Raw genomic sequence first — 23,143 nt, 5'->3', positions numbered from 1 at the left:
CATGCCTTCATCCCTGTATCAAAAGGTTCGGTTTCTACATGAAGGAGCTATAGTTATCTATATGGTAACACTTTAACCGAACCAAAGCCCATTTTTGATATCGATTCTAAGAAGGAGCCAGTAATCCTAGATGGCTTTGAGATTGAGAAGCCTAGTTTTGAAAGAAAGGAAGAAGAGGTTGAAAAGATCTCTATGGACTTCAATCCCTATAGCAATAACAACGTGGTAGAAATGATGAGAAAGATGAGTTATTTTCCAATGATGAACTTAGGGAAGACTGTGAAAGAAGCAGTTGTACAGGTTCCGACAATTCCTACAGCCATACCACCTTTCAGGTTAGGTTATAAACTTACGGATAATGACTTATTAGAGATGGAAGTGAGGAGGATGGCCCACGCAAAGGCTAAAGCAAAAGGACTTCCTAGTTCCCCAGAACCCTTGAAGCCTTACACTTCTACACTTAATGGAAAGTTTGTCAAAACTGGACTGTTGAGGATTTCCTGAACCGAGATAGTTGAAGACAATGATGCCTAGATTTGAATTATTCTTTGATTGTGACAATAAGCATCCAAACTAACAAATACAAACTGGGTCCTGACTGATTGGGTAGATTACATAGATCCTAATGCAATGACTACACTGTTGGGAGACACTATCTTCAACATAGAAAAGGAAGAATATTGGGAGGCTTGCCAACATGCATTAAAGAACCCATATGAAGCAAGAACGGATGATGAAAGTGATGAAGGGGGAGAAGCCCTTAGTGATGATGATGAAGGTAGTGGTAGCAAAGATGACAATAGTGGCGATAGCATCAGTGATGATAGCGAAGACAGTGATGGTGGAGATGATAAGAGTAATGATAGTGATAGTGAAAAAAGTAGTAAGGAGGACTATGATAGCCAAGATAATGACAATGACAAGGGTGAACCCCCTAGTTCTAGAGAGGATGAAGATATGAGAGCCTTAAATAAAGACAATTTTGATGACGATGTGGACTACTATGATGGAGACATAGAGGATGATGTAGAAGCTAAGGATGGAGACAGAGGATGATGCAGAAGTTGAGGGTGAAGACTATCATGAATACCCCTATGGGTGACCTTCGAATTGGAGTTGCATTACAAATGCCAGTTCAAAATCAAGCCCCCAATATGACTAGTATGGTAGGGAGATTCCCGAGCTTGGCTCATTCCATAATTCAGAATTTGGCTCACTGATGGCATACATTAATGGAAAAGATGACATAGATGCAAGATTGGCAACACTAGATAGAAAGCTAATGATCCACAGCTTCAGAAACTTAACCCTAAAGGATTTTGAAGATGAAGATAAGAGAATGGAAGTGAGAAAATCAGAATACCTCCCCCAATATGTCCACTCGAGTAACAAAGGGAAGCAAGATTTATTTGGGTAGTGGATGAACAATATAGAGTGCCTGGATAGCTATGCATTTTACTAGCCCACAAACATGGAAGTTGATGGTGAAAGTATAGATTATATGGATGAAGACCCTAGAGTGTTGATGCTTGATGGGAAATTTAGAACCCAATTGATAGAATTAACAAGTTTTAAACCCAAGTTGTTAATTAGATTTATTATGAATAAAACTTGTTAAAACAAATAAACATCAATATCATGTCAAAATCATGCAGCAGAAAAATAAATAATACAAGATATGATGACCCAGGAAAACCAATCAAACAAACTAGTTTCATAGTAAAAAACCTGGGGGGAAACCTTCCCAAAAAGCAATTCACTATAATAAAGAGAAGTTTCAAATCTAGTACAAAACCTTTGTCCCTAGACTCTACAATCCCCGTAGATGAACTCACAGCAAAAACCTTCTACCGCTTCAGAACCTCTAAACTCTTCAATATATGAACGCCACCCTTTTTGCACGGATCCTAGTACGTGACTAACCAATGATGCACGGCTCCCAGTACGTGACTAACACACCAACTAGAAGAAGATGTTGGCTGCAAAGTTCTTCACTTCATCAACAATGAAGATCAAGAAGCACTTGGTTACAAAACCCTAAGGCACAAAGACGCAATAGCTTCTTTCAAAAAGAATAAGGCATCGGTCACATTTTGTATATGTTCTCCTTGTATTTTCTTACGTGACGGCCTCTAAAATAAGTCTTATATAGGTCTAGGGTTAGGAGAAAAAAAGTCCCAAAAACACATTCACGGATTCCAAGAAAACAGATTAGAATTTCTGATTCTTTCTTAAACCTCGACAGATAGCAGGTGTCGAGGGGACAAAATTTTGCTCGATCGATCGACCTAGCTAACGAGAGGTGTCGAGATTGTGATAAGAAGCAACTGAAGAGCTCGACAGATAAGCCAGGTGTCGAGAGGTGTCGAGCAACTATCGAGCTTTAAAATTCAGCACTTTCTCACTTGATTCTTGGACAGACTTGCATGGCTTTAACACTTGAACTTGAAACCTTGTTTCTTGAAGTATTAAAAACATCTAGATCTACCCAATTACAAGTAAAGTGCGTTTTGTCAAAAGATTGGCCAATTACGTAAAATAGTGACATATGTTCCTAACAAGTGAATCACATATGTCCTAACAATGCTGAAGGAAGAAGGAGCTCACTAGGAGCCAACTGCCATTGTCAAAGCCATAACTGAGTTAAAGAACTGGGCATCAGAGGGAGCTGCCCACCCCATGGAAGACCCTCTGAAGAAGATCAAGACCATTAAGCCACTCATTCCTGCCAAAAACATTGTTTTCATCCCCATTGAGTCTATCTCTGCTAGTATTGTTATTCCTATTGAGTCTGTTATTGATTGTGTTTCTATTCCTATAGAGTCCATTTCTGTTGAGTCTGTTAAGAACTCTACTCTTTATAATATGATTTCTAATTCAACTTATTTGTTGATTTTGAATGTTTTTATTTCCGAAATTAGTAAAGAAGCTTTTAATAATGAGGAATTAAAACAAGGACATGTATAACCCATAAAAGAAGAAACCCAATCTATTAACTTGGGAGCTGATGATGAACCGAAGATGGTCCAAATTGGTAATACCTTAACCTCCTCTGAGAAGGATGCATTAGTCACACCACTGAAGGAGTTCAAAGAGGTGTTTGCATGGTCATAAAAGGATATGCCCGGGATTGATACAGATATAGTACAACATTGCATTCCTACAGACCCCTCCATGAAGCCAATCAAGCAGAAGCTAAGAAGGATAAAGCCAGAGTGGACTCTTAAGATCAAAGAAAAAGTTGAGAAACTATACAATGCGGGATTCTTAAGGGCGGTCAACTACCCAAAATGGTTAGCCAATGTGGTTCCGGTACCAAAGAAGGATGGGAAAGTGAAAATGTGTGTAGAGTTCAAAGACCTTAACAAGGTTAGCCCAAAGGATTATTTTCCCTTGCCTTATATTGATATCTTGGTTGATAACACAGCAGGACATGCATTGCTGTCATTCATGGATAGCTTGTCAGGATACAATTAGATAAAGATGGCTCCAAAAGATATGGAGAAGACATCCTTCATTACTCCATGTGGGACACATTGCTACAAGGTCATGCCATTTGGCCTTAAGAATGATGGTGCCACTTACCAACAGGCAGTCACTACTCTGTTGCATGATTTGATACACAAGGAAGTAGAAGTTTATGTAGATGACATGATAGTGAAGTCCAAAGACCGTGAAGGGCACATATCGGCTATACGAAAGCTCTTTGAGAAAATCTGATTTTATAAGTTATGGTTGAATCCAAAGAAATGCACTTTCGGTGTGACATCCGGAAAATTTTTGGGATTTATGGTAAGTCAGAGAGGAATTGAATTGGATCTTGAGAAGATAAAGGCAATTGTAGAGATGAAGCCTCCAAGGACTAAGAAGGAGATCTGAGGGTTTTTAGGGAGGATACAATACATAAGCAAGTTCATAGCCTAACTCACCATGACATGTGAACCACTTTTTCGATTACTCAAGAAAGAAGTTCCCACAATGTGGAATGAACAATGCCAAGAGGCTTTTAAGAAGATTAAGAGTTATTTGATGAAGTCATCAATACTGATGAAGCAACTAATCAGAACCATGGAAGATGTATTTTGATCACTTAGAGTTAGAACCATGGAAGATGTATTTTGATGGAGCAACAACTCAGAACGGAAGTGGCATTGGAGTTCTCCTAATTTCTCTAAAATGGACACACATCCCATTCTCTGGTAGGCTCAACTTTCCTGCCACCGATAATGCCACCGAATATGAAGCTTGCATTATGGGGTTACAAGCAGCCTTAGGTCTTGGAGTGAAAGAGTTGGAAGTGTATGGTGACTCAGCTTTGATAATTTCTCCCTATGAACCCCTTATAGAGAGTCATCTTTCCTTTTGCAGTTTGGCTAATTTGGAAAAGCAAGAATCAAGCCATGTTCAAGAGGAAGAATCAAAACCCAAAGTTGGCTGCAAAAATCGTCAATCAAACTGTAGAGTTCATTCACTGCGCCTTGTCTCCTAGAACTTCAACCCTTAAAATGGTCCAAAGGATCCGTTGGGAAAGGCCTCCTACAGGCTGGGTGAAGCCTAACACTGATGGATCAGCTATTGGCAAACTGGGTATTGCTAGATGTGGTGTCATCATCAAATATAAAATTGGCCTTTGGGTGATTGGTTTTTCCAGAAGAATTGGGATTACTAACAATTTTGTAGTTGAGTAGTAGGGCCTCCAAGATGGTCTAATTATATGTTGTACTCTTTAGGTATTTTATCTCTAGAAATAGAGCTAGATGAAAAAGCAATTGTGGATGTTCTAGGTAACTCAGTATATGTAAATAATGTGGTTTCTCCTATTTTGGATTATTGCAGGCAGCTAGCCCAATTTTGACACTACTATCGTGAAGCTAATCAGTGTGCTAACAGCCTTGCAATGATAAGATCTAGTCAAGATTTAGATTTTATCTCTTTTGATAGTTTGCTAGTGGACTTAATCAATGTTTTTGAGGACAGCCTCAATGGGATGTACTCTAATAGGCTTTGCCCTGAACCTACTGAAGTTTCTTAGTTTCTTTTATTAATCATATATATATAAGGGTATAACCTAAAAGAAAATAGTAACAATTGCCTTTTCTTTTCTTTTCTTTTTTTAAGTGTAGATCTAGTGAAGATTAGGATGAAAAAAGAAGACTGTGAAAGAGTATGGTCATTCACTTAGAAATAGGATTGCATATTTTTTCCCCCTCTATTATATTAAAAATACTATTTCCTTACTATTTTTCAATCATTCTCTCACACCCACCACTTCAACTCAACTTAACCAAAAACCCATAGCTTTGCCTTCACTACTAATTATGCTTTCCCATTTAACCAAAATCCAAAAGCAACCCAAAAAAAAACTCATCCTTCCCAATTCAAAACATGAATCCCATAATGGTATGAGTTGATCGTTGCCTTTTCACCACCACCTCCATTGTCAAGAGCTTGGTAACAACAACTTACAAACCCTTATGCCCTTAAGTTACCAGGCGTTTTATTCGCTCAAAGGAGAATCAAAAATACTAGATCCTCTAAAAACACAATTGGTTTCTATCATAGGTTTACATTGAGCTACTAGAGAGAGAAAGAGGTGCTAGGGTTTAAAGGAAAACAAACAATAAAATAATCCATAACCTAAGCTACAATGCTAGTTAATTTTGAATGAGCACAACATGCGTTATGGTTAGTATCTTGCTAGTCTAATGTGACTGTATTTTACACAAGTTTTTAACTTTGTTTGTCCCATGCTAAGAGCATTAGCATCCGAGATTCTAAAAAATATCATATTTTACCATCTCAAAAGCTATTTTATCTATTTTACAATACCATTTTACAACTCACCCAAGATCTCAATTCTTATTTTTCACATCAAACTCAAATACTATTTAATTTTTTATTCGTTTCATTCTCTATTTCTCTTTCTTCCTCATCATCTCTCTCTTCACTTCACTCTCTTTTCCTCACCATTTCTCTCTCTTCACCCACAATCAAAACCAAACATCACCTTCACAATCAAAGCCAGCCAACAACTCAACCAAAACCCATCCAAGAATCAAACCCATAGAAAAAATAAATAAAAATAAAAACCACAGAGATCAAAAGCCACAAACCCCACTACAATCAAAGGCCACAAAAATACAGCCACAGTAGCCACCACCGATCTGTGACCTCTACCCCGATCTCCATGCTAACCAACCACGAACCCACTCAATCATCACCCACAAACACAACAATAGCACAAAAAATACCCAACAATGCAAGACCCACCACCACCACCACAAGATTGACCACCACCAAACATAGCATATACTCACCACCACTGCCATGGCGAGATTGACCTCCACCTTGGTCCGTGAGCATCGCAAGACTTTTGGCACTAGATCAAAGAGAGAGACAGAGAGCTTGGGGTTGGAAAGAACAACCAATGTTCACGGTGGTGATGACAAAGAGAGACAACAAAATCAAAGAAGAGAGAGAGGAGTGGTGATGTTGATGGAGAGAGAGAAGAACAAGAGAAAGAGAGCAAACGGAGAAAAGAGAGTGACATTAAAAAATTATTTAAAAAAAAAACTTGCTATAGTAACGTCTTACATGTAGCTTGATTGTAAAAGATTTTACAATCAGACGCTCAGATAATGCATTCTTTTTGTGCTTTGATGCTAAAATAGAGCATATTATGAGTTTTACAACTCCATATACTAATGCTCTAATACTCGTAACATGATAAATATTTATCTCCTAACACTGAACTACATCACATTATATATTTGTTTTGGGGGGAAAAAACACTAAACTATATAAAGGGTGCCTTTTATTTCAAGACCTGAGAACAATGATCTTTTATATCATGAACACAAAGCATTTTGGATCCGTATGTTCAAATCAATATACTTTTTTTAAGTAAACTACACTGAACTCCCTCGAGGCTTAGGAAATTGCAGAAACCCCCTCCTACCCGTGGTTGTTATTTATATTTTATTTTTTTATAAAAAGAAACAATCTCGTATAACCAATCTAGTTAGTAAACATTATTTTGAAATTATTCTAGATGAGAATTCAATTGACAAATATGTATTTCAAATTCATTTGTAATAGACATAGACGATCATAACTTCATAAGGACTTATCTATATATATATAACCAAAGCTTTTGAAGCTCCCACAATTTTCTATGTTAGCATTATTTAAATAAATAAAAACAAAAATTATAATTTTACTATAAAACTGGAAAAAAAAAAATTCTCTGCCACTTATAAACAAAACCCAATAATACTTCTTCTTCTTCTTCTTCCCCGTTCCACTTCTCTGTCATCCAATACACGCCTCACGGTCAAACCTTCGCCATCGTCCAAAACATTCTCCGTCGTCCAAAACAGACCCTACGGCCAAAGCCCTTCTCCACCATCCAAAACCCAGACCCATATTAGCTCAAACAAAACCCGATCCCATTCCCCTTCTCCATCATCCAAAACACCTCTGAAGTGATTCACTCCAATCACAGATACAGGTCAGCCAAACCCCTTCTCCGTATCAGACCATTCTCTCTGTATTTCTCAATTAATCTTTTTATGTCAATTTAGGGATTTTGTCTTTAATTAGGTTTTTCTATCATTTTAGGGATTTCACTTCCTAACCCTCGGGTGTGTTGGTTTTTGGACGTCAACTGCAACTGAAGCCAGTCTCCTCTGTAAAGGAAGTCCAAACCCGAGGTAAGAATTCTGATTTGCTCTTCAACTGAAAACCTACCTGCCCAGTTTTTCTTCCAATATATTGTTCTTTCTCCACTTCAATTGTTCATGGAATTTTGTTTGTGGTTATGGGTGATCTACTTTGGTGTTTTGGGTTGCTATGGCTGAATGGTTGGCCTTTGGTTTGCCGGCATTAAAAAAGGTTTTTTTTTTTTTTTTTTTAGACGGATTTGCTGGGTGGGGTAACAGACTAACAGTGGTTTTCATGGGTTGCAATAAGGTTATCCTCATGCTCAATTCTTTTGTTTTATGTATTGAATATAAATTGGATTTTCTAGCTGAAGCCTGAAATTGGTGGTATATCAATTTTCTGTCGATAAGTTTTTAATTTCTAGATTAGATTATTCTAATTTTTTTTTTCAAGTTCTTTTGTTTCAGCACCTATACATCAACTAAGTTCTATTTCTTGGCCATATTTGTTAGGTGTTCGACAAAAGGCCTACAAGAGTAACTATGTACATGGGTTGTCAATTGAAATAAGAAAACAGTTGAATGTATTTCTTTAAAATGGAAACTCAAAATTTATATGTAGAGGAAAGTTTTAGAATGTATCTCTTTCACAAGGTTACTTTTACCAAATCATTTTTGCCAGTATGTATCTCACAAATTTAGCTTTTGCGTAATAGGTCAATGTTTGGCAACATCTACATGGCACCTCCTTCCATGTCTATTTGTGCAGTTTTGTTTGCCTTATATAATGCTATACATAAGCACAACTACGGTACCCAACATACTTCCATTAGGGTGAGATATGTTAAGATGCACTTCTTATTGCAGAAAAAGATGATAAAGTAAGATCTCAAAGGTAAATGCCTTTGGTAGGTTTTGACTTACTAATGGTTGTATTTATTAAATAGTTGTAAATCCTTTGTCTTTTAATTGTGTTACTGATTCTTGGGGGAAATGTTTTGATGATCCATGTTTAGTTTATCAATTTATTCGTAAAAATGTATTTGGTACTCCAAGAACCCAGTTTTGGTCTGTACAAAACACCCGTATCTTGAATGTGTTTGGCTTTTGATTTCCGCTTCTATACAAAAAAAATTTAAAAATTAAAAAATAAAAAAATAAAAAAAATTAGATGGTTCTAATGTGAAATGAGTCTGCCATCATGATATGTTAGATAGTTGATGCAGAATCTGTTTTATAACTTATATTTATGACAATGATGGTTAATATCTTAGACATTGTTACTTGACCGGGGTGTAGTTATATGCAAAATCGGGTGCACTGACTTGACCTTTTTTGAAGGCTAGGTTATTTCTGTTACTATGCTGGATTATTTTTATGTGTGTTGTTTCAAGTCCACCCTTTGGAAACTATGTAGATATTTATGTGTGCTGTTATCTATATTTGTTAGTGGGAGTGAAACTGTGGAGCACTTTGGTTTACTAATCTCTTTAAATTGTGTTATTTTAATTCAAAACTTTTGAATAAGGTTCTAAATGATGTATTATAAATTTTTGGGTGTCAATGTCAGTTAGTTACTGTAGGGGCCTTTTGTGCGTATTGTGCGTTGGGCTAGGCTGCCTCCTCCGGTAATGGGCCTGGATGTTTTTTGAGTAAGGGAGTTGGGGCCGGTCCAATTGTAACTCAACTTGGGCCGGTTTGTGCACAAACTTATGCCTTGTCTGCCAGGAGTAGGCTTACGGCAAGCAAAACTATTTCAGATGAGTTACGACAGGCAAATATAATAATAACAACCAAAACAGAGTATTCTGACTATTTAAATAAATGGCTATGTAATCCTTACTTATAAAGCATGATTACAGTTATGATAATTTTATTCACAGAGAAAGTAAAGGAGAAAGAAAATAATATGAACAAATCAAGAATGGGCATAAATTAAGTTTTAAATTTGGTCTGCTGAAGCAAAGCCAAAGAGGGGAGAATGCCTCTTCTCAATGCAAATAATCTCCTAGGAAAAAGATCCTGCTGTGGGGATTAATGGCTTTGAGGGAGTCGGACTAGAATGGTTATTGCCCAAAAGGAGTACTTGTTACGTTTTGGAAGAGAGCAGGATTTGAAGGGGGAGAGAGGGAAACCGACCTACTGGTGCATGCCCATTGAACTATCTCTCTTCTTTCCTCAATTTCCTCTCTTTTCTTATCTGTTTTCTTTCTTATCTTTTTTTCTTTTCCTTTTACTCTGTTTTTCTTTTTACTTCGTGAATGCTCTATTTTCGATCCCTTTCTCAGGGCACGGCAAAGGTCCCTTTATAGTGCCTGCCGTGGCCAGTTTTTACCACTTTGCCCCTTAACCGCCTTTATCTGGTCTGGGTGCAATTGCCGACCACCAAAGGTGTGTGTCACTCACCCTTGCCAGACAGAGGCAGGTTTGTTTCATTCCTCCGTCTATAGTAGCACTTCTTTCCTGCCACGGTATAAGTGCTTTCTCTCTCTTTCCCTCAAGGCATGCACCCAACGATTCCCCCCTCAAACTTGCCTCTTTTGGGTGGTCTATCATCCCAGCAGGACGTACCTCCCAAAAGGGCTTGGGCAGGAACCGCAAAATAGATCTTTTCTCCTCTCCCCACCACCAAACCATACCCCCTTTACCTCTTACCTCTGGCCCATGGCCCCACCACATCCTATATTGGCTGGGTACAGGCTGGTGGTGCCTGGGCCTTGCGCGTACTTTCCTTTCAAATATGTCCAAGAGTCTGCCTGCTGCTCATGCATCTGCCGTGATCTGCAGGCTCTCCGTCTGTGTTTTCTGACCTTTTATATGGGCTTTTCTTTGGTTTCCCGCTCCATTCAAGAGCTGGGCTTTGTCTGATGATGGGCCTTACACTTCTTTGGTCCACTCTTGATTTTCTTTATTTCTTGCAACGTTGAACTGTTATTCCTGCCGTAATAACTTAATACTGCTGGACCTCTTTTGGGCCAGCCGTTTATTCCTTTTTTCAGTGGCTTGTCATGGACACTATTTTGCTTTTACTTATGGGCTCCTATGTCCCTTTGGGCTTTCCTTTGCGCATCCACGGCCTGATCGCTCTCTTTGGGCTTCCTCGGCCCGTTTGCTTAATTCCACACTCTCATGGGCTTTTTACTAACTTCATTGGGCTTCCCTGGTCCAATAACCTTATTCTCATCCTTAGGGTTCATGGGCCTGCCATAAACCCCTTACTCTCTTAGTTTGCATTGCCTTGGGCCTATGGCGGCCCTTTCTCGCTTTTCTACCTCATACACTGCCCATGGGATGCTATCCACGTGATGATAGGTTGACTGGCCCTACCAAATCTAGCCCCCAAGTGTGGAAGGGCCATGGGGTGATCATGTTGTACAAGCCTTGTGGATGGGTATGAATCAAATTGGCTTGTACTTGACAACTGTGACACTTTTTTACAAATTCTGCCGTATCTTTCTTCATGGTTGGCCAGTAGTAGCCCATCTGCAGCAGGCATCTGTAAAGCTTTTTCTTCCCCTGATGTTCACCACATTCCCCTGAATGTACTTCTTTTATCATTTCTTTTGACTCTTCAGGGCCCAAACACCTCAAAAGGTCTCCATCATATCCTTTTTTGAAAAGGACCATGTTATGCAAGAAGTAACATGTTGCCAACCTCTTAAGCTTGTATCTTTCACTGTGCCTTTGTGGTAGGACGCCTTCTGTTAGGTACTGCATGAAAGGGCTTCTCCAATCCTCGCTGATGAACACAGCGTAACTTTCCTCCCTGTATGCCGCAAGCTGGCAGGTCCCACACTGGGTTTGGACTTGATCTGCGTCTTTACCCATGCTTGGCCAATAGAAGCTTGCCCTCTGAAGTCTGCGATAAAGACTGACTTCTCCGCAAGACCCACAAGTCTTGTCGTGTATTTCTTTCAATTTTCTCTGGGCTTCCTCCTGTCCCACGCATCTGGATAAGACCCCACCTGGCATCCTACGGTACAACTCTTCTTTTAGCAAGGCATAGTCTTTTAATATCTTCAATTTTGCTGCATCGTCTCCCTTCACCAAGGTTTCTTTTATGGGGATTCGCCAATCCCCTTCATCCTGTTCCTCCCGGAACTTTTCCTTCAACACCTCAATGATGGATTCTTCCCTCTTGCTGACTTCTATATTAGTGCTCTTCCCTTTGAAGATTATTTGCGAACCCAATGCAGTTAACGCGTCTGCAAACCGATTTTCGTTTCTCGAAGCATGTTCTATTTCAAAGGTTGAGAATTTTTCTTCCATTCTCTGGGCCATCGCTCTGTACGGGGCTAGGCTAGGCTCCTTTAAGGAAAAGCTTCCTTTGGCCTGGCATACAACCAAGTTCGAATCTCCCAGTACTTTCAAATGTTTGACTCCCATTTCGAGTGCCATGGCAAGCCCGGTTAGATAGACCTCGTACTCCGCCGTGTTGTTTGAACAGGGGAATTCCAACTTAAATGACAGCGCCACTACCTTGTCTTCTTCATGATACAGAACTACTCCCACCCCTCCGAAATGGGTAGTAGAAGACTCATCGAATTTCATTACCCACTGTTCCCTGACTTCTTCTGCCATAGCTACTTCCCCTGGAACTTCATCATCCAGTGGGAATTCTTCCTCTCTTGGAAACTGCTCCAATAAATCTGCTATAGCCTGAATTTTCACTACCCTAGGTGTCCCCATTCTCAAGTCATATTGCGATAACTGTAGCAACCACTGGGATATCCTGCCGGAGAGGATCGGCTATTGTAACAGAGCTTTAATGGCATGGGACTTAGTCATCAGCCATACTTCATAGGCCAGGAAATAGTGACGCAACCTCTGCGAAGCGTATACAATGGCCAGGCATGCTCTCTCTGCTCTTGGGTAACGAGTTTCTGCATCTTTTAAGGCGCGGCTGATGTAGTATATTGGCTGCTCGACACCACCTCCATCTTCCTGAGCGATTAGTTCTCCGATGGCGTACGAGTTGGTGGCCAAATAGAGTAGCAGTGGTTTTCTATGAATAAGGGCTTGCACCGTGGGGAGGTTCATCATTATCTGTTGTAGCCTTTTGAAGGCCGCTTGCTGCGCTTCCCCCCACTCAAAACTTTGCCCCTTCTTAAGCAACTTCATGAAGGCAGAGGTGATTGATGCCAACCCTAGGATGAATCTCCGGATATATGAGACTTTTCCTAAGAAGCTCTGCAATTCTTTTACTGTGGCCAGAGGTCTAATAGTTGCTATGGCCGTGGCTTTGGCCGAATCCACGTCTATGCCTTTGCTGTGAACCAGGAAACCCAAAAATTTCCCAGAGGACACTCCGAATGCGCACTTGAGGGGATTCATTCTTAACTTAAAAGCTCTGCATCTTTCGAATACTCTTTTTAACACACGAAAGTGTTCTTCTCTCCTCCTTGGCTTAACCACTATGTCATCCATATAGTCTTCTAGCTCCTGGTGTATCATGTCGTGAAATATGGTCGTCATTGCTTGTTGATAAGTTGCACCTACATTTTTTAACCCGAAGGGCATCATAGTATAGTAGAAATTGTCCATGGGTGTTCTGAAAGCAGTTTTCTCTGCGTCCTTTGGCGCCATCTTGATCTGATTGTACCTGCTGAAACCGTCCATGAATGAGAACATGGCGCTTCCTACCGCGGAATTTATTAGTAAATCCATGTTCGGCAATGGGAATTCGTCCTTTGGACAAGCTTTGTTGAGATTTCTGAAATCTACACAGCACCTTATCTGGCCGTTCTTCTTCTTCACTGGTACTATGTTGGATAGCCAGCGGGGATGTTGGATAGGCTTGATGAATCCTGCGGCTAGCAACTTCTGCACTTCTTTAACTATCTGCCCTTCTATTTCTGTGTGAAATATCTTGGCAGGCTAGGCCACCGGCTTGGCTTCTGGGTCCACATTCAATGTATGCGCAACAAGCCCGAGATCGAGCCCTGGCATTTCATTGTAATCCCAAGCAAAAACGTCCTTGAATTCTTTCAACAACAGTATGAGTTCTGACTTCTCCTTTTCTGTCAGGCTTGCACTAATTGAGATAGGCCTTGGTTCTCGCGAATCAGACCCTAAGTCAACTTCTTCCAACTCTTCCTCTGCCATAACCTGGATGTCCTTTTCTGCCGCAACTGCCTCATCCTTCTCTTCTTCTTTTCCCAAACTTCCTTCAGCAACGCAACACGCCAAACTCTTGTGTTTCCCTTTTTGGGTGGGACCCACTTGCATCTCACTCGTGGGCCCCACGTACCTTCATAATTTATACACAATCCTGTCATCAAGGCCTCGGACCCTGATGCACTGAGGTATCTCGTCTGGCTCTGCAGCAGGCGCTTCTTTTCTTTTCTTCTTTCGCGCCAGTAGTTCTCTTAAATCGGGTTCCGAGTCATATTGAACATCTTCCCACCTAGGCACAAAGGTGCCTCATGGCTTTGAAACCGAATTTTCCCCAGATGGAGCCCATTGGTCATAAAACATGGTTTTCACCAAGTGGGCTTCTGCCTGCTCGAATGGTGAGGGGTTTACAGCTATGCGTATCATCCTGTCATTCAATCTTCCTTTCACACATTGATGGTAGGTGGATGGGACTAGTCGGTGTTTGTGTAACCAGGGTCTTCCCAAAAGCACATGGTAAGATACTTCCGTTCTGACCACATGGAAACGAGCTAAAGAGGCTATAGGGCCTACTTTCAACCATAACTAAATGTGGCCTACGGTGTACTCACCCCTTCCACCGAACCCCATTACTTCCATCGGGCATCCTTGGATCTTTCTTTCTGAAATTCTTGCGGCTTGCAAGGTGCTCAACGGGATGAGGTTTACGGAAGCACCCATATCCACCAGGGCCCTTTTGATGGGGATTTGATTTATAGATGCTACTAAATAGAGAGGCCTCCTATGATCTGGGTGCCCCACCTCCATATCCTCACTGATGAACGTGATTTCTGTTGATTCCTGCAAGAGGGCCCTGTCTTCTAGCATTTCTACTGACAGGCACTCCACCCCTGCCCCGGAGGCGATGCTTACTAAAGCCTCCGTGGCTATTTTTCTTTCTTTTGCTGTAAGTCCCAACTGGTCAAATAGGTTTCTGAGCTTGGCACTTTGCTAAAGAGTGGTAGTCGCCGCGACAAGTAGAGCCAAGTTTTCTCCCTCGTCTTCTCCTGGGTTTACACATATCACCACTGCTGCTATGCCCTTTCCCTTATGGTTTGGGAGTGGGTTTCTTTGGACTTCCTGCTGGGTTAGCTCTAATGTGCCTTCTTTAATCCTACGGTGCACTTGCCTGTGGAGCACCCAGCATTTTGCGGTGGGATGTTCTACATAGTTGTGCAAGCGGCAAAAGTGAGGATCCCTCCTTTCTTCCTCCGTGGGCTCTCTAGAAACCTGGTTGGGTTTAAAGATCCCGTCCGCTATCCATTTGTCAAGTAGCACATCCAGCTCCTTAGGAGTACATGGTATGGGTAGGGGCGTACCATACTCCCTCCCCTCTGTTTTCCTTCTCTGATTTCTAGTGGACACCGCCATAGCCTGCGGAGCGTTTCTCTTGTCTGAACTGGGTTTTACAGACTGAGCCATCTTTCTAGCTTTTTGCAATAGCTGTGCGAACTGGGAAATCTCCAGATTTTCCAGGACAGCTCTGAATTCCCGAATCATATTGGTCATGCACATTTCTACTAACGTCCTTTCTTCATAGTGGTCGTAGCAATCAAGTGCTATGTCCCTGAACCGTTTGATGTATTCCATCAGATCCTCTCCATTCCTTTGCTTGGTCGCTTGCAGAGTTGCGAGCATTACCGTTTCTTCCCCGTGAAAGTATTTAGTGCAAAATACATCCACCATGTCATCCCAAGTTGGGATTGATCCTGGTTTTAAGCCAATGTACCAGGTGTATACCCAGTCGCACAGTGACTTTGAAAACTCCCGCAGACATAAGTCCTCGTCTGTTGCGTAAGGGCCAAGGGTGTCAATAAATTTTCTCATGTGCTCTACTGCACTTCCCTTCCTACCATCATACTGGGCAAAGGCCCTCGGTTCATACCTCTCGGGGTACGGTTTGCTGAGCACTTTTAGAGGATAGGAGGTTTTCGTGTGTAAAACCTCTCCTTTGGTGTTCTGGCTCTCTCTTGCTCCAAGAGAGCCGCTACTTCAGCCATGGTAATGAAACGATGTTCTGCATTCCGTGGGACACCTCCTGCCAGTGTCTTTTCTCTGTCTGACACATGATCCGGGTTATGCTGGCTGCCTTTCTCTTTTGTTTTGTCTGCCTTCAGTTGACGGATCTCTTCCATCATTTGTTGTTGCGAGTGCTGTAATGATTGCAATACTTCGATAAAGGTGTTGACATTCTCTACAGGGACTCTTGTCTGAGGCTGAGGATCAGCCCTCGTTCGGTTGGCACCTTCTGTTTGGTTAAGTTGCTGTTGGTGAGGCGTTGTTGGCCTGGATTCTGCTTGTGAGGGTACGGCACTCATATTCCGTGTCGTCCTGGACTTTGGTGGCATTTTTTGCGAGGGGCTCTGTTTTCTTTTCTTTTCTTTTGCCCCTATCTGCTTCCCAACTCCCCAGTGAAGTCGTCAATTTAATGTAGGGGCCTTTTGTGCGTATTGTGCGTTGGGCTAGCCTCCTGCAGTAATGGGCCCGGATGTTTTCTGAGTAAGGGAGTTCGGGCTGGTCCAATTGTAACTCAACTTGGGCCGATTTGTGTACAAACTTATGCCTTGTCTGCTAGGAGTAGGCTTACGACAAGCAGAACTATTTCAGATGAGTTACGGCAGGTAGATATAATAATAACAACCAAAACAGAGTATTCTGACTATTTAAATAAATGGCTATGTAATCCTTACTTATAAAGCATGATTACAGTTGTGATAATGTCATTCACAGAGAAAGTAAAGGAGAAAGAAAATAATATGAACAAATCAAGAATGGGCATAAATCAAGTTTTAAATTTGGTCTGCTGAAGCAAAGCCAAAGAGGGGAGAACGCCTCTTCTCAATGCAAATAATCTCCCAGGAAAAAGATCCTGCCGTGGGGATTAATGGCTTTGAGGGAGTCGAACCTGAATGGTTATTGCCCAAAAGGAGTCCTTGTTACGCTTTGGAAGAGAACAGGATTTGAAGGGGGAGAGAGGAAAACCAACCTACTGGTGCATGCCCATTGAACTATCTCTCTTCTTTCCTCAATTTCCTCTCTTTTCTTCTCTGTTTTCTTTCTTATCTTTTTTTCTTCTCTTTTTACTCTATTTTTCTTTTTACTCCACGAATGCTCTGTTTTTCGATCCCTTTCTCAGGGCACGGCAAAGGTCCCTTTATAGTGCCTGCCGTGGCCAGTTTTTACCACTTTGCCCCTTAACCGCATTTGTCTGGTCTGGGCGCACTTGCCAACCACCAAAGGTGTATGCCACTCACCCTTGCCAGACAGAGGCAGGTTTGTTTCATTCCTCCGTCTATCGTAGCACTTCTTTCCTGCCACGGTATAAGTGCTTTCTCTCTCTTTCCCTCAAGGCATGCTCCCAACGATTCCCCCCTCAAACTTGCCTCTTTTGGGTGGTCTGTCATCCCAGCAGGACGTACCTCCCAAAAAGGCTTGGGCAGGAACCACAAAATAGATCATTTCCCCTCTCCCCACCACCAAACCCTACCCCATTTACCTCTTACCTCTGGCCCATGGCCCCACCACATCCTATATTGGCTACGTACAGGCTGGTGGTGCCTGGGCCTTGCGCGTGCTTTCCTTTCAGATATGTCCAAGAGTTTGCCTGCTGCTCATGCGTCTGCCGTGATCTAGAGGCTCTCCGTCTGTGTTTTCTGATCTTTTATGTGGGCTTTTCTTTGGTTTCCCGTTCCATTCAAGAGCTGGGTTTTGTCTGATGATGGGCCTTACACTTCTTTGGTCCACTCTTGATTTTCTTTATTTCTTGCAACGTTGAACTGTTATTCCTGCCGTAATAACTTAATCCTGCTAGACCTCTTTTGGGCCAGTCGTTTATTCCTTTTCTCAGTGGCTTGTCTTGGGCACTGTTTTGCTTTTACTTATGGGCTCCTATGTCCCTTTGGGCTTTCCTTTGGGCATCCATGGCTTGATCGCTCTCTTTGGGCTTCCTCGGCCCGTTTGCTTAATTCCACACTCCCATGGGCTTTTTACTAACTTCATTGGGTTTCCCCGACCCAATAACCTTATTCTCATCCTTGGGGTTCATGAGCCTGCCATAAACCCCTTACTCTCTTAATTTGCATTGCCTTGGGCCTGCGGCGGCCCTTTCGCGCTTTTCTACCTCATACACTGCCAATGGGATGCTATTTCTTTCTTTCCTGGCTTCTTTGAGCCCGCTTACCTCTTCAAGACCCATTTGTTTATTTGTTGGGCCTGTGATCCATTATTCCTGCTGCTTGGGCTTATTGGTTTTGCTATCTACTTTGTCAATTCTTTGTTGCCCTTATTATTGGGCTTCCTTTCTGTCTACCTGGGCTTTCACAAATGGCCCTCAATAGTTACTATTTTGTTATATTAGATGTTACCCATAAGATAATTTTAGACAAGCTATGAGTTTTCCGTGTTTGAAAAACTAAATCTTTATCCAAATATACAAAGGCTTAAAAAGTAAAATTCCATTTTAAATTTGGGGATTTAAAAGGATTTAGTTTTTGGTATTTTGATCAGTTGGTTTTGAATTACGTGATTGGGTTAGATTTTGTTTTAATTAAGGTTTTGATTTAGACTTATTCTTCATCATCTACTGTAATTTCAAAAGGTTGTTTACTCATTTGAATGAAATTGATACCTCTTTTTGGTTGTTTAATTGTTCTAATAATGATTGATTTTGTTTATTTGTTTGGTGTTTTCAGGTTCCCAAAGCGGTTTATTTAGGCTATTATTGGATCAGCCTCAACCTCCGACTCATGGTTTGAGTTTTTCACAAAGACAGTTGTAAGGTTGAATTTATTCAACCATCTAATTGGCTTTATTCCGTGCCAAATTTGCTTGTAATTCAGCATTTAGTAACCCTGTATTTAGGTGGGTTTGTTGTAAGGGTAGTGAGTGAGATAGAGTGAAGATTGCTCAAGAGTGTGCAAGAAAACAGAGACTCGCGGCTGGGACTCGCGGGTGACTCGCGGCTGCAAGCCGCCAGAAGCAGCACACGTGCCAAGCATGCTGGAAGATGAACAGTCATGCTAGCTGGAGCACTACAGGACAAAACAGGACAACTGGCCATACAGTTAACTCGCGACTGGATCTCGCGACTTAGTCAAGCCGCGAGGTCAAGCCGCGAGCCACCCCTGTTTTGTAAAACCTGACGTTTCACATTCCTCTCCCACTCCAGTATAAATACCCCTTCTACCCACGATTGAAAGAGAGCTTCCAGAGAGAATTTTGAGAGAGAAACCCTAAAGAAAAACAAGATTGTTTCACCCACAATCTATACCTTAGAGTCTCTTCAAATTCCCCTACTCTCTTCCTCTCCATTGTCAAATCCTTGAGAGGCATTATACCAAACCTGGTTCTCACCATCATCATCACTGTGAGACAGTTGTTTGGATTTCTGGGAAGCAGTTAGGAAGGAGCCAATCTTCATTGGTTGATGCTACGGTCTAGTAGCGGAATCCGGGAAGCTAGAAAAGAAAAAGGTTCGGCGCAACCTCGTTGGAGCAAGAAGCTTGGAGGGCTTAGGTGCACTGGGTAGATTAGGCTTGGAGGGTCTATTGCTGTCCTTGTATCCCAACTGTATTTTCTAGTGGATTGATTACCGCTTGGAGGGCGGCGGAGAGGTTTTTCACCGAGGACTTCGGTTTCCTCTTCGATAACACATCGTGTGTTGTCTTTGTGTTTGCATCTTCCTTCCTCTTTATCTTTGCCTTTATATTATTTGCTGTGGTTTTATTTTGTTATGGCTTAGATAGTCTTTAACCAATTTCGTATTATAGCATGTGTTAAGTTTCTGCACACTAGTTGTTTGACATATTGCTTGTATTGGTTAAGTTGTATTTTGGGGGTCTAAACGTTCAAAGGTGTTTTGTACACGTTTTTGAACTTTCAATTGGTATCAGAGCGGGTACACTGCTATTGGTTTCATTACCATTGTGTGATCCTTGACTCCCTTTTGAGATGGATAGGTCTCAATCCCTAAATGCACCTCCATATTTTGATGGTAGTAATTATGCTTTTTGGAAGGTTCGTATGAAAGCTTTTCTGTGTTCTATTGATGAATCCGTTTGGGATGCTGTTGAGATTGGTTGGACCAAACCTGAGGCAGCTAAATCCACATGGGATAAGGCAGCACTTGCTGCATCTAATGCTAACAGTAAAGCACTCAATGCTATTTTCTGTGGTGTGTCTCCAGATGAATTTCACAGGATTTCTCACATTACCATTGCCAAAGAAGCATGGGAGATTCTGGAAACAACTTATGAAGGCACGAAGAAAGTGAAAGACACCAAGTTACAAATGCTGACCACTCGGTTTGAGGAGCTCAAAATGAGTGAGGATGAGTCTTTTGACTCTTTCTATGGGAAGCTAAATGAGGTGGTTGTCAGTAAGTTCAACTTGGGGGAGAAAACGGAGGACTCAAAGATTGTAAAGAAGATCCTTCGATCATTGCCGGAAAGTTTTCGTGCTAAAGTGACAGCAATTGAAGAGAGCAAGGACCTCGATGACATCAAAGTACAGGAGCTGGTTGGTTTTCTGCAGACTTATGAGATGTCGCTGCCCAATCAACGGAAGAGTAAATCTCTTGCTCTAAAGACCATTAATGAGAAGGTAGAAGATCAAGACTCATCGGGAGAAGATGTGGTTGACAAAGATGTAGCCTACCTTGTCAAAAATTTCAGAAAGTTTTTGAAATTCAAAAATAATGGCAAATTTGATGATAAAAGAAAATTCCAAAGTTCTGGAAGGGAGAAGAGGGATTTCAAAAAGAAAGATGGAAAAGAATCCCAACCCACACAAGGTGTCACTTGTTTCGAATGTAACGGGCATGGACACTTTAAGAAGGAATGTCCGAATTATTTGAAATCGAAAGGCAAAGTGTATGCCACGACCTTGAGTGACTCGGATTCGTCTGACTCAGAATCTGAAGAGAGCTGTGATGGAGAGGGGAACTATTCAGCTTTTATGACTATTGCTCATGTTGAGTCTTCGGATGAGTTAAATCTGCTTGTTCGAGACCTTGGAGAACATAGTGATGATGAATCACTAGGAATTGTTGAAGAATCAGATGCTGAAGAAGATGAAAGCGCAGCAAATCTTCAAGAGAATTATAACTCACTCTTGGAGAAGTCGGGTGAGTACACAAGGGTGACCAAGGCTGCTGTGAGAAAAATGAAGAAGGCTGAAGAGGACTACAAAAGTCTCCTAATCCAATATAGGGAGGCCAAATGTGAGATAGAAACACTGAATGGTGAGTTGTCCGAAGCTTACACAAAAGTGAGATTTCTTGAGAATGAAGTTGTGTAAGCGAATGTTAAAATAGAGAGGGTCACCACCAAGAAGCTAGATGATGTTATATCATCTCAAAAGAGCTTTTCAGACAAATCTGGATTGGGATATACCGGAGGAAGTAGTTCATCTGGAAATGTCACTAAAGAAGTGAAGTTTGTAAAGGCCAAAGATCCAGTTGTAGCTGACCTTACTGGTGAGAAGCTCGAGGTGGAGGAGAAGAAGAATGTGGTGAACCAACGGATGCTGAATCCCCGTAATCAGTCTATGGGCAGGTCTGAATCTCGTGCCAAGTCACGTCCATGACCACAAAGAGGTCCTAGAGGAACTTATGTGTGCCATTATTGCGGACTTCAAGGGCATACTCGACCAAATTGCCAAAAGCTGAGAGCAAAGAACAGTGCAACTCCTCAAAGGTCAGGAGGACCCAGAAATGATAGGAGAATTTGGGCAGGTGATCAATCTAGAGATCAAAATGGAGATCCCGGAATGATGAACGTGATGAAGATGATTGGTGCTTTCACCAACTGCTTGGAAAGCTTCTCACGAAGGTTTGAAAGCCCTAACTCCCGTACCCAATCCTATAAGGAAATCACCCCAAACGCAAGTGACGTGTGGGTGAAAAAGGGTACTCATGCATAAGCATTACAACATGTCCATGCATTAATACTTCCTATGCTTTGTGACAATGTTTGTTTGGTTTGCTTGTTGTTTTTGATATTGGTTGTTTGCTTGTCTACTTGTGAATATTTTTTGTTTTTATCAATCTTTTTGTTTCTTGTGTCAAAAATCCAAAAATCACATAAAAATTAGAAAATCAAAAACTTGATTGACTTTGTTGAGTTTTGTCTCAAAACTTGTTTTGCCTTGTACCTTTGTGCTAATGGCTTTGTGCATTTTCGAGCATTGCTTGTTTTCATGCACTCATATCATTGTGGGAAAAATCTTAAAATCTGTGTGATTGTTGTAAATAGATCTTCAAACTTGTCATGAATGATTAGTGAATGGTTATGTTGATCTTGAGACATGCATAGACTTGTGTCTATATATCTTCCCACTCTTTATTTTTGTTTTGCTAAAAAGAGCTCACCAAAATGTAAATCTCCAAATGAAAAGAGATATTGAGCTGTAAAAGCCTGTCGCACATTCTAGTATTCGACTAGGAAAAAGGGTAAGCGACCTTATATTAAAGTGAATATTTATTCAAAAAGCCAAAGGCTTGTTCATTAAGATGTGATGTCAAATATCACTCTCACAATGAGAGGTGATTGCCTCAAAAATATCAAAAAGATCAACTGTTATGATTGAAAGTGGAGTCAAATGAAAAGCTCCAAGTGATGTTATCAAGTTGTGTGGAAGGTCATATATACATATTTCTATAATTGAGATGGGTCACATGATCTAGTGCTAATTGTGTATGCCTTGGTTGAATTGATCATTGAAGCTTCACATTAGACAAAGGACTATCTCATTGTTGATATCCACACACAACACACAAGTTTATGTTCAATAAATGTCATATTCATTTGTGTGATTGTACTTGATGAAATGTGTTTTCACATGCTCAATCTTTGTTAATTCAAGCACAAAAAGATTTTTGAGTGTTTTAGGTGTTTTTGGAAAGTATTTTATTTGAAAAATCTGAAAATTTCTAAAATCCTGTCTTGCCCTGTTTTGGCGGCTCATTCGCGGGTAGGTCAAGTCGCGAGCCCCAGTCGCATCTTCGCTGGTCATTTTTGGCGACTTGTTCGCGAGTGGAAGGTCCAGTCGCGAGGTTCACTCAGAGATTTTCGCGGCTCAGCTCGCGACTCACTCGCGGGTAGACCTTCCAGTCGCGAAAAACACTTAGAAAAAATTTCAAATTTTTGTTCTTGAGTGCTTTGGCGGCTTGATCTGGCGACTGTATGGCGACTTAATCAAGTCGCGAAAATCGCGTGTTTTGCAGAAACAGGAGCAGTTTTTAAACCTCTTTTCAATTTTCCCTCGAACTTTTGTAACTGTTCATCTTCTCTCTAAACTGTCTTCCTTCCAAACACTTCGTGAATCCATTT

The 23,143-nt window shown here is 41.2% G+C and overlaps 1 protein-coding gene across 1 annotated transcript; it reads left to right on the top strand.

Annotated features, from left to right (window-relative positions):
• The first annotated feature begins 630 nt into the window (after positions 1–630).
• LOC126712122 (uncharacterized) lies at positions 631–1,056 on the top strand. Its single transcript, XM_050411339.1, has one exon. It carries the CDS (start codon positions 631–633, stop codon positions 1,054–1,056), a length of 426 nt encoding a protein of 141 aa, XP_050267296.1.
• Positions 1,057–23,143: the final 22,087 nt, after the last annotated feature.

The sequence above is a fragment of the Quercus robur genome, chromosome 1 (genome assembly GCF_932294415.1).
Source record: "Quercus robur chromosome 1, dhQueRobu3.1, whole genome shotgun sequence".
Classification (NCBI taxonomy): domain Eukaryota; kingdom Viridiplantae; phylum Streptophyta; class Magnoliopsida; order Fagales; family Fagaceae; genus Quercus; species Quercus robur.
Note: the sequence above shows the minus strand (reverse complement) of the source record. Positions and strands in the feature narration are given on the sequence as shown.

Bases quoted from the DNA above. Each gene is read 5' to 3' on its own strand.
- LOC126712122 (XM_050411339.1), top strand. From the start codon at position 631: ATGACTACACTGTTGGGAGACACTATCTTCAACATAGAAAAGGAAGAA.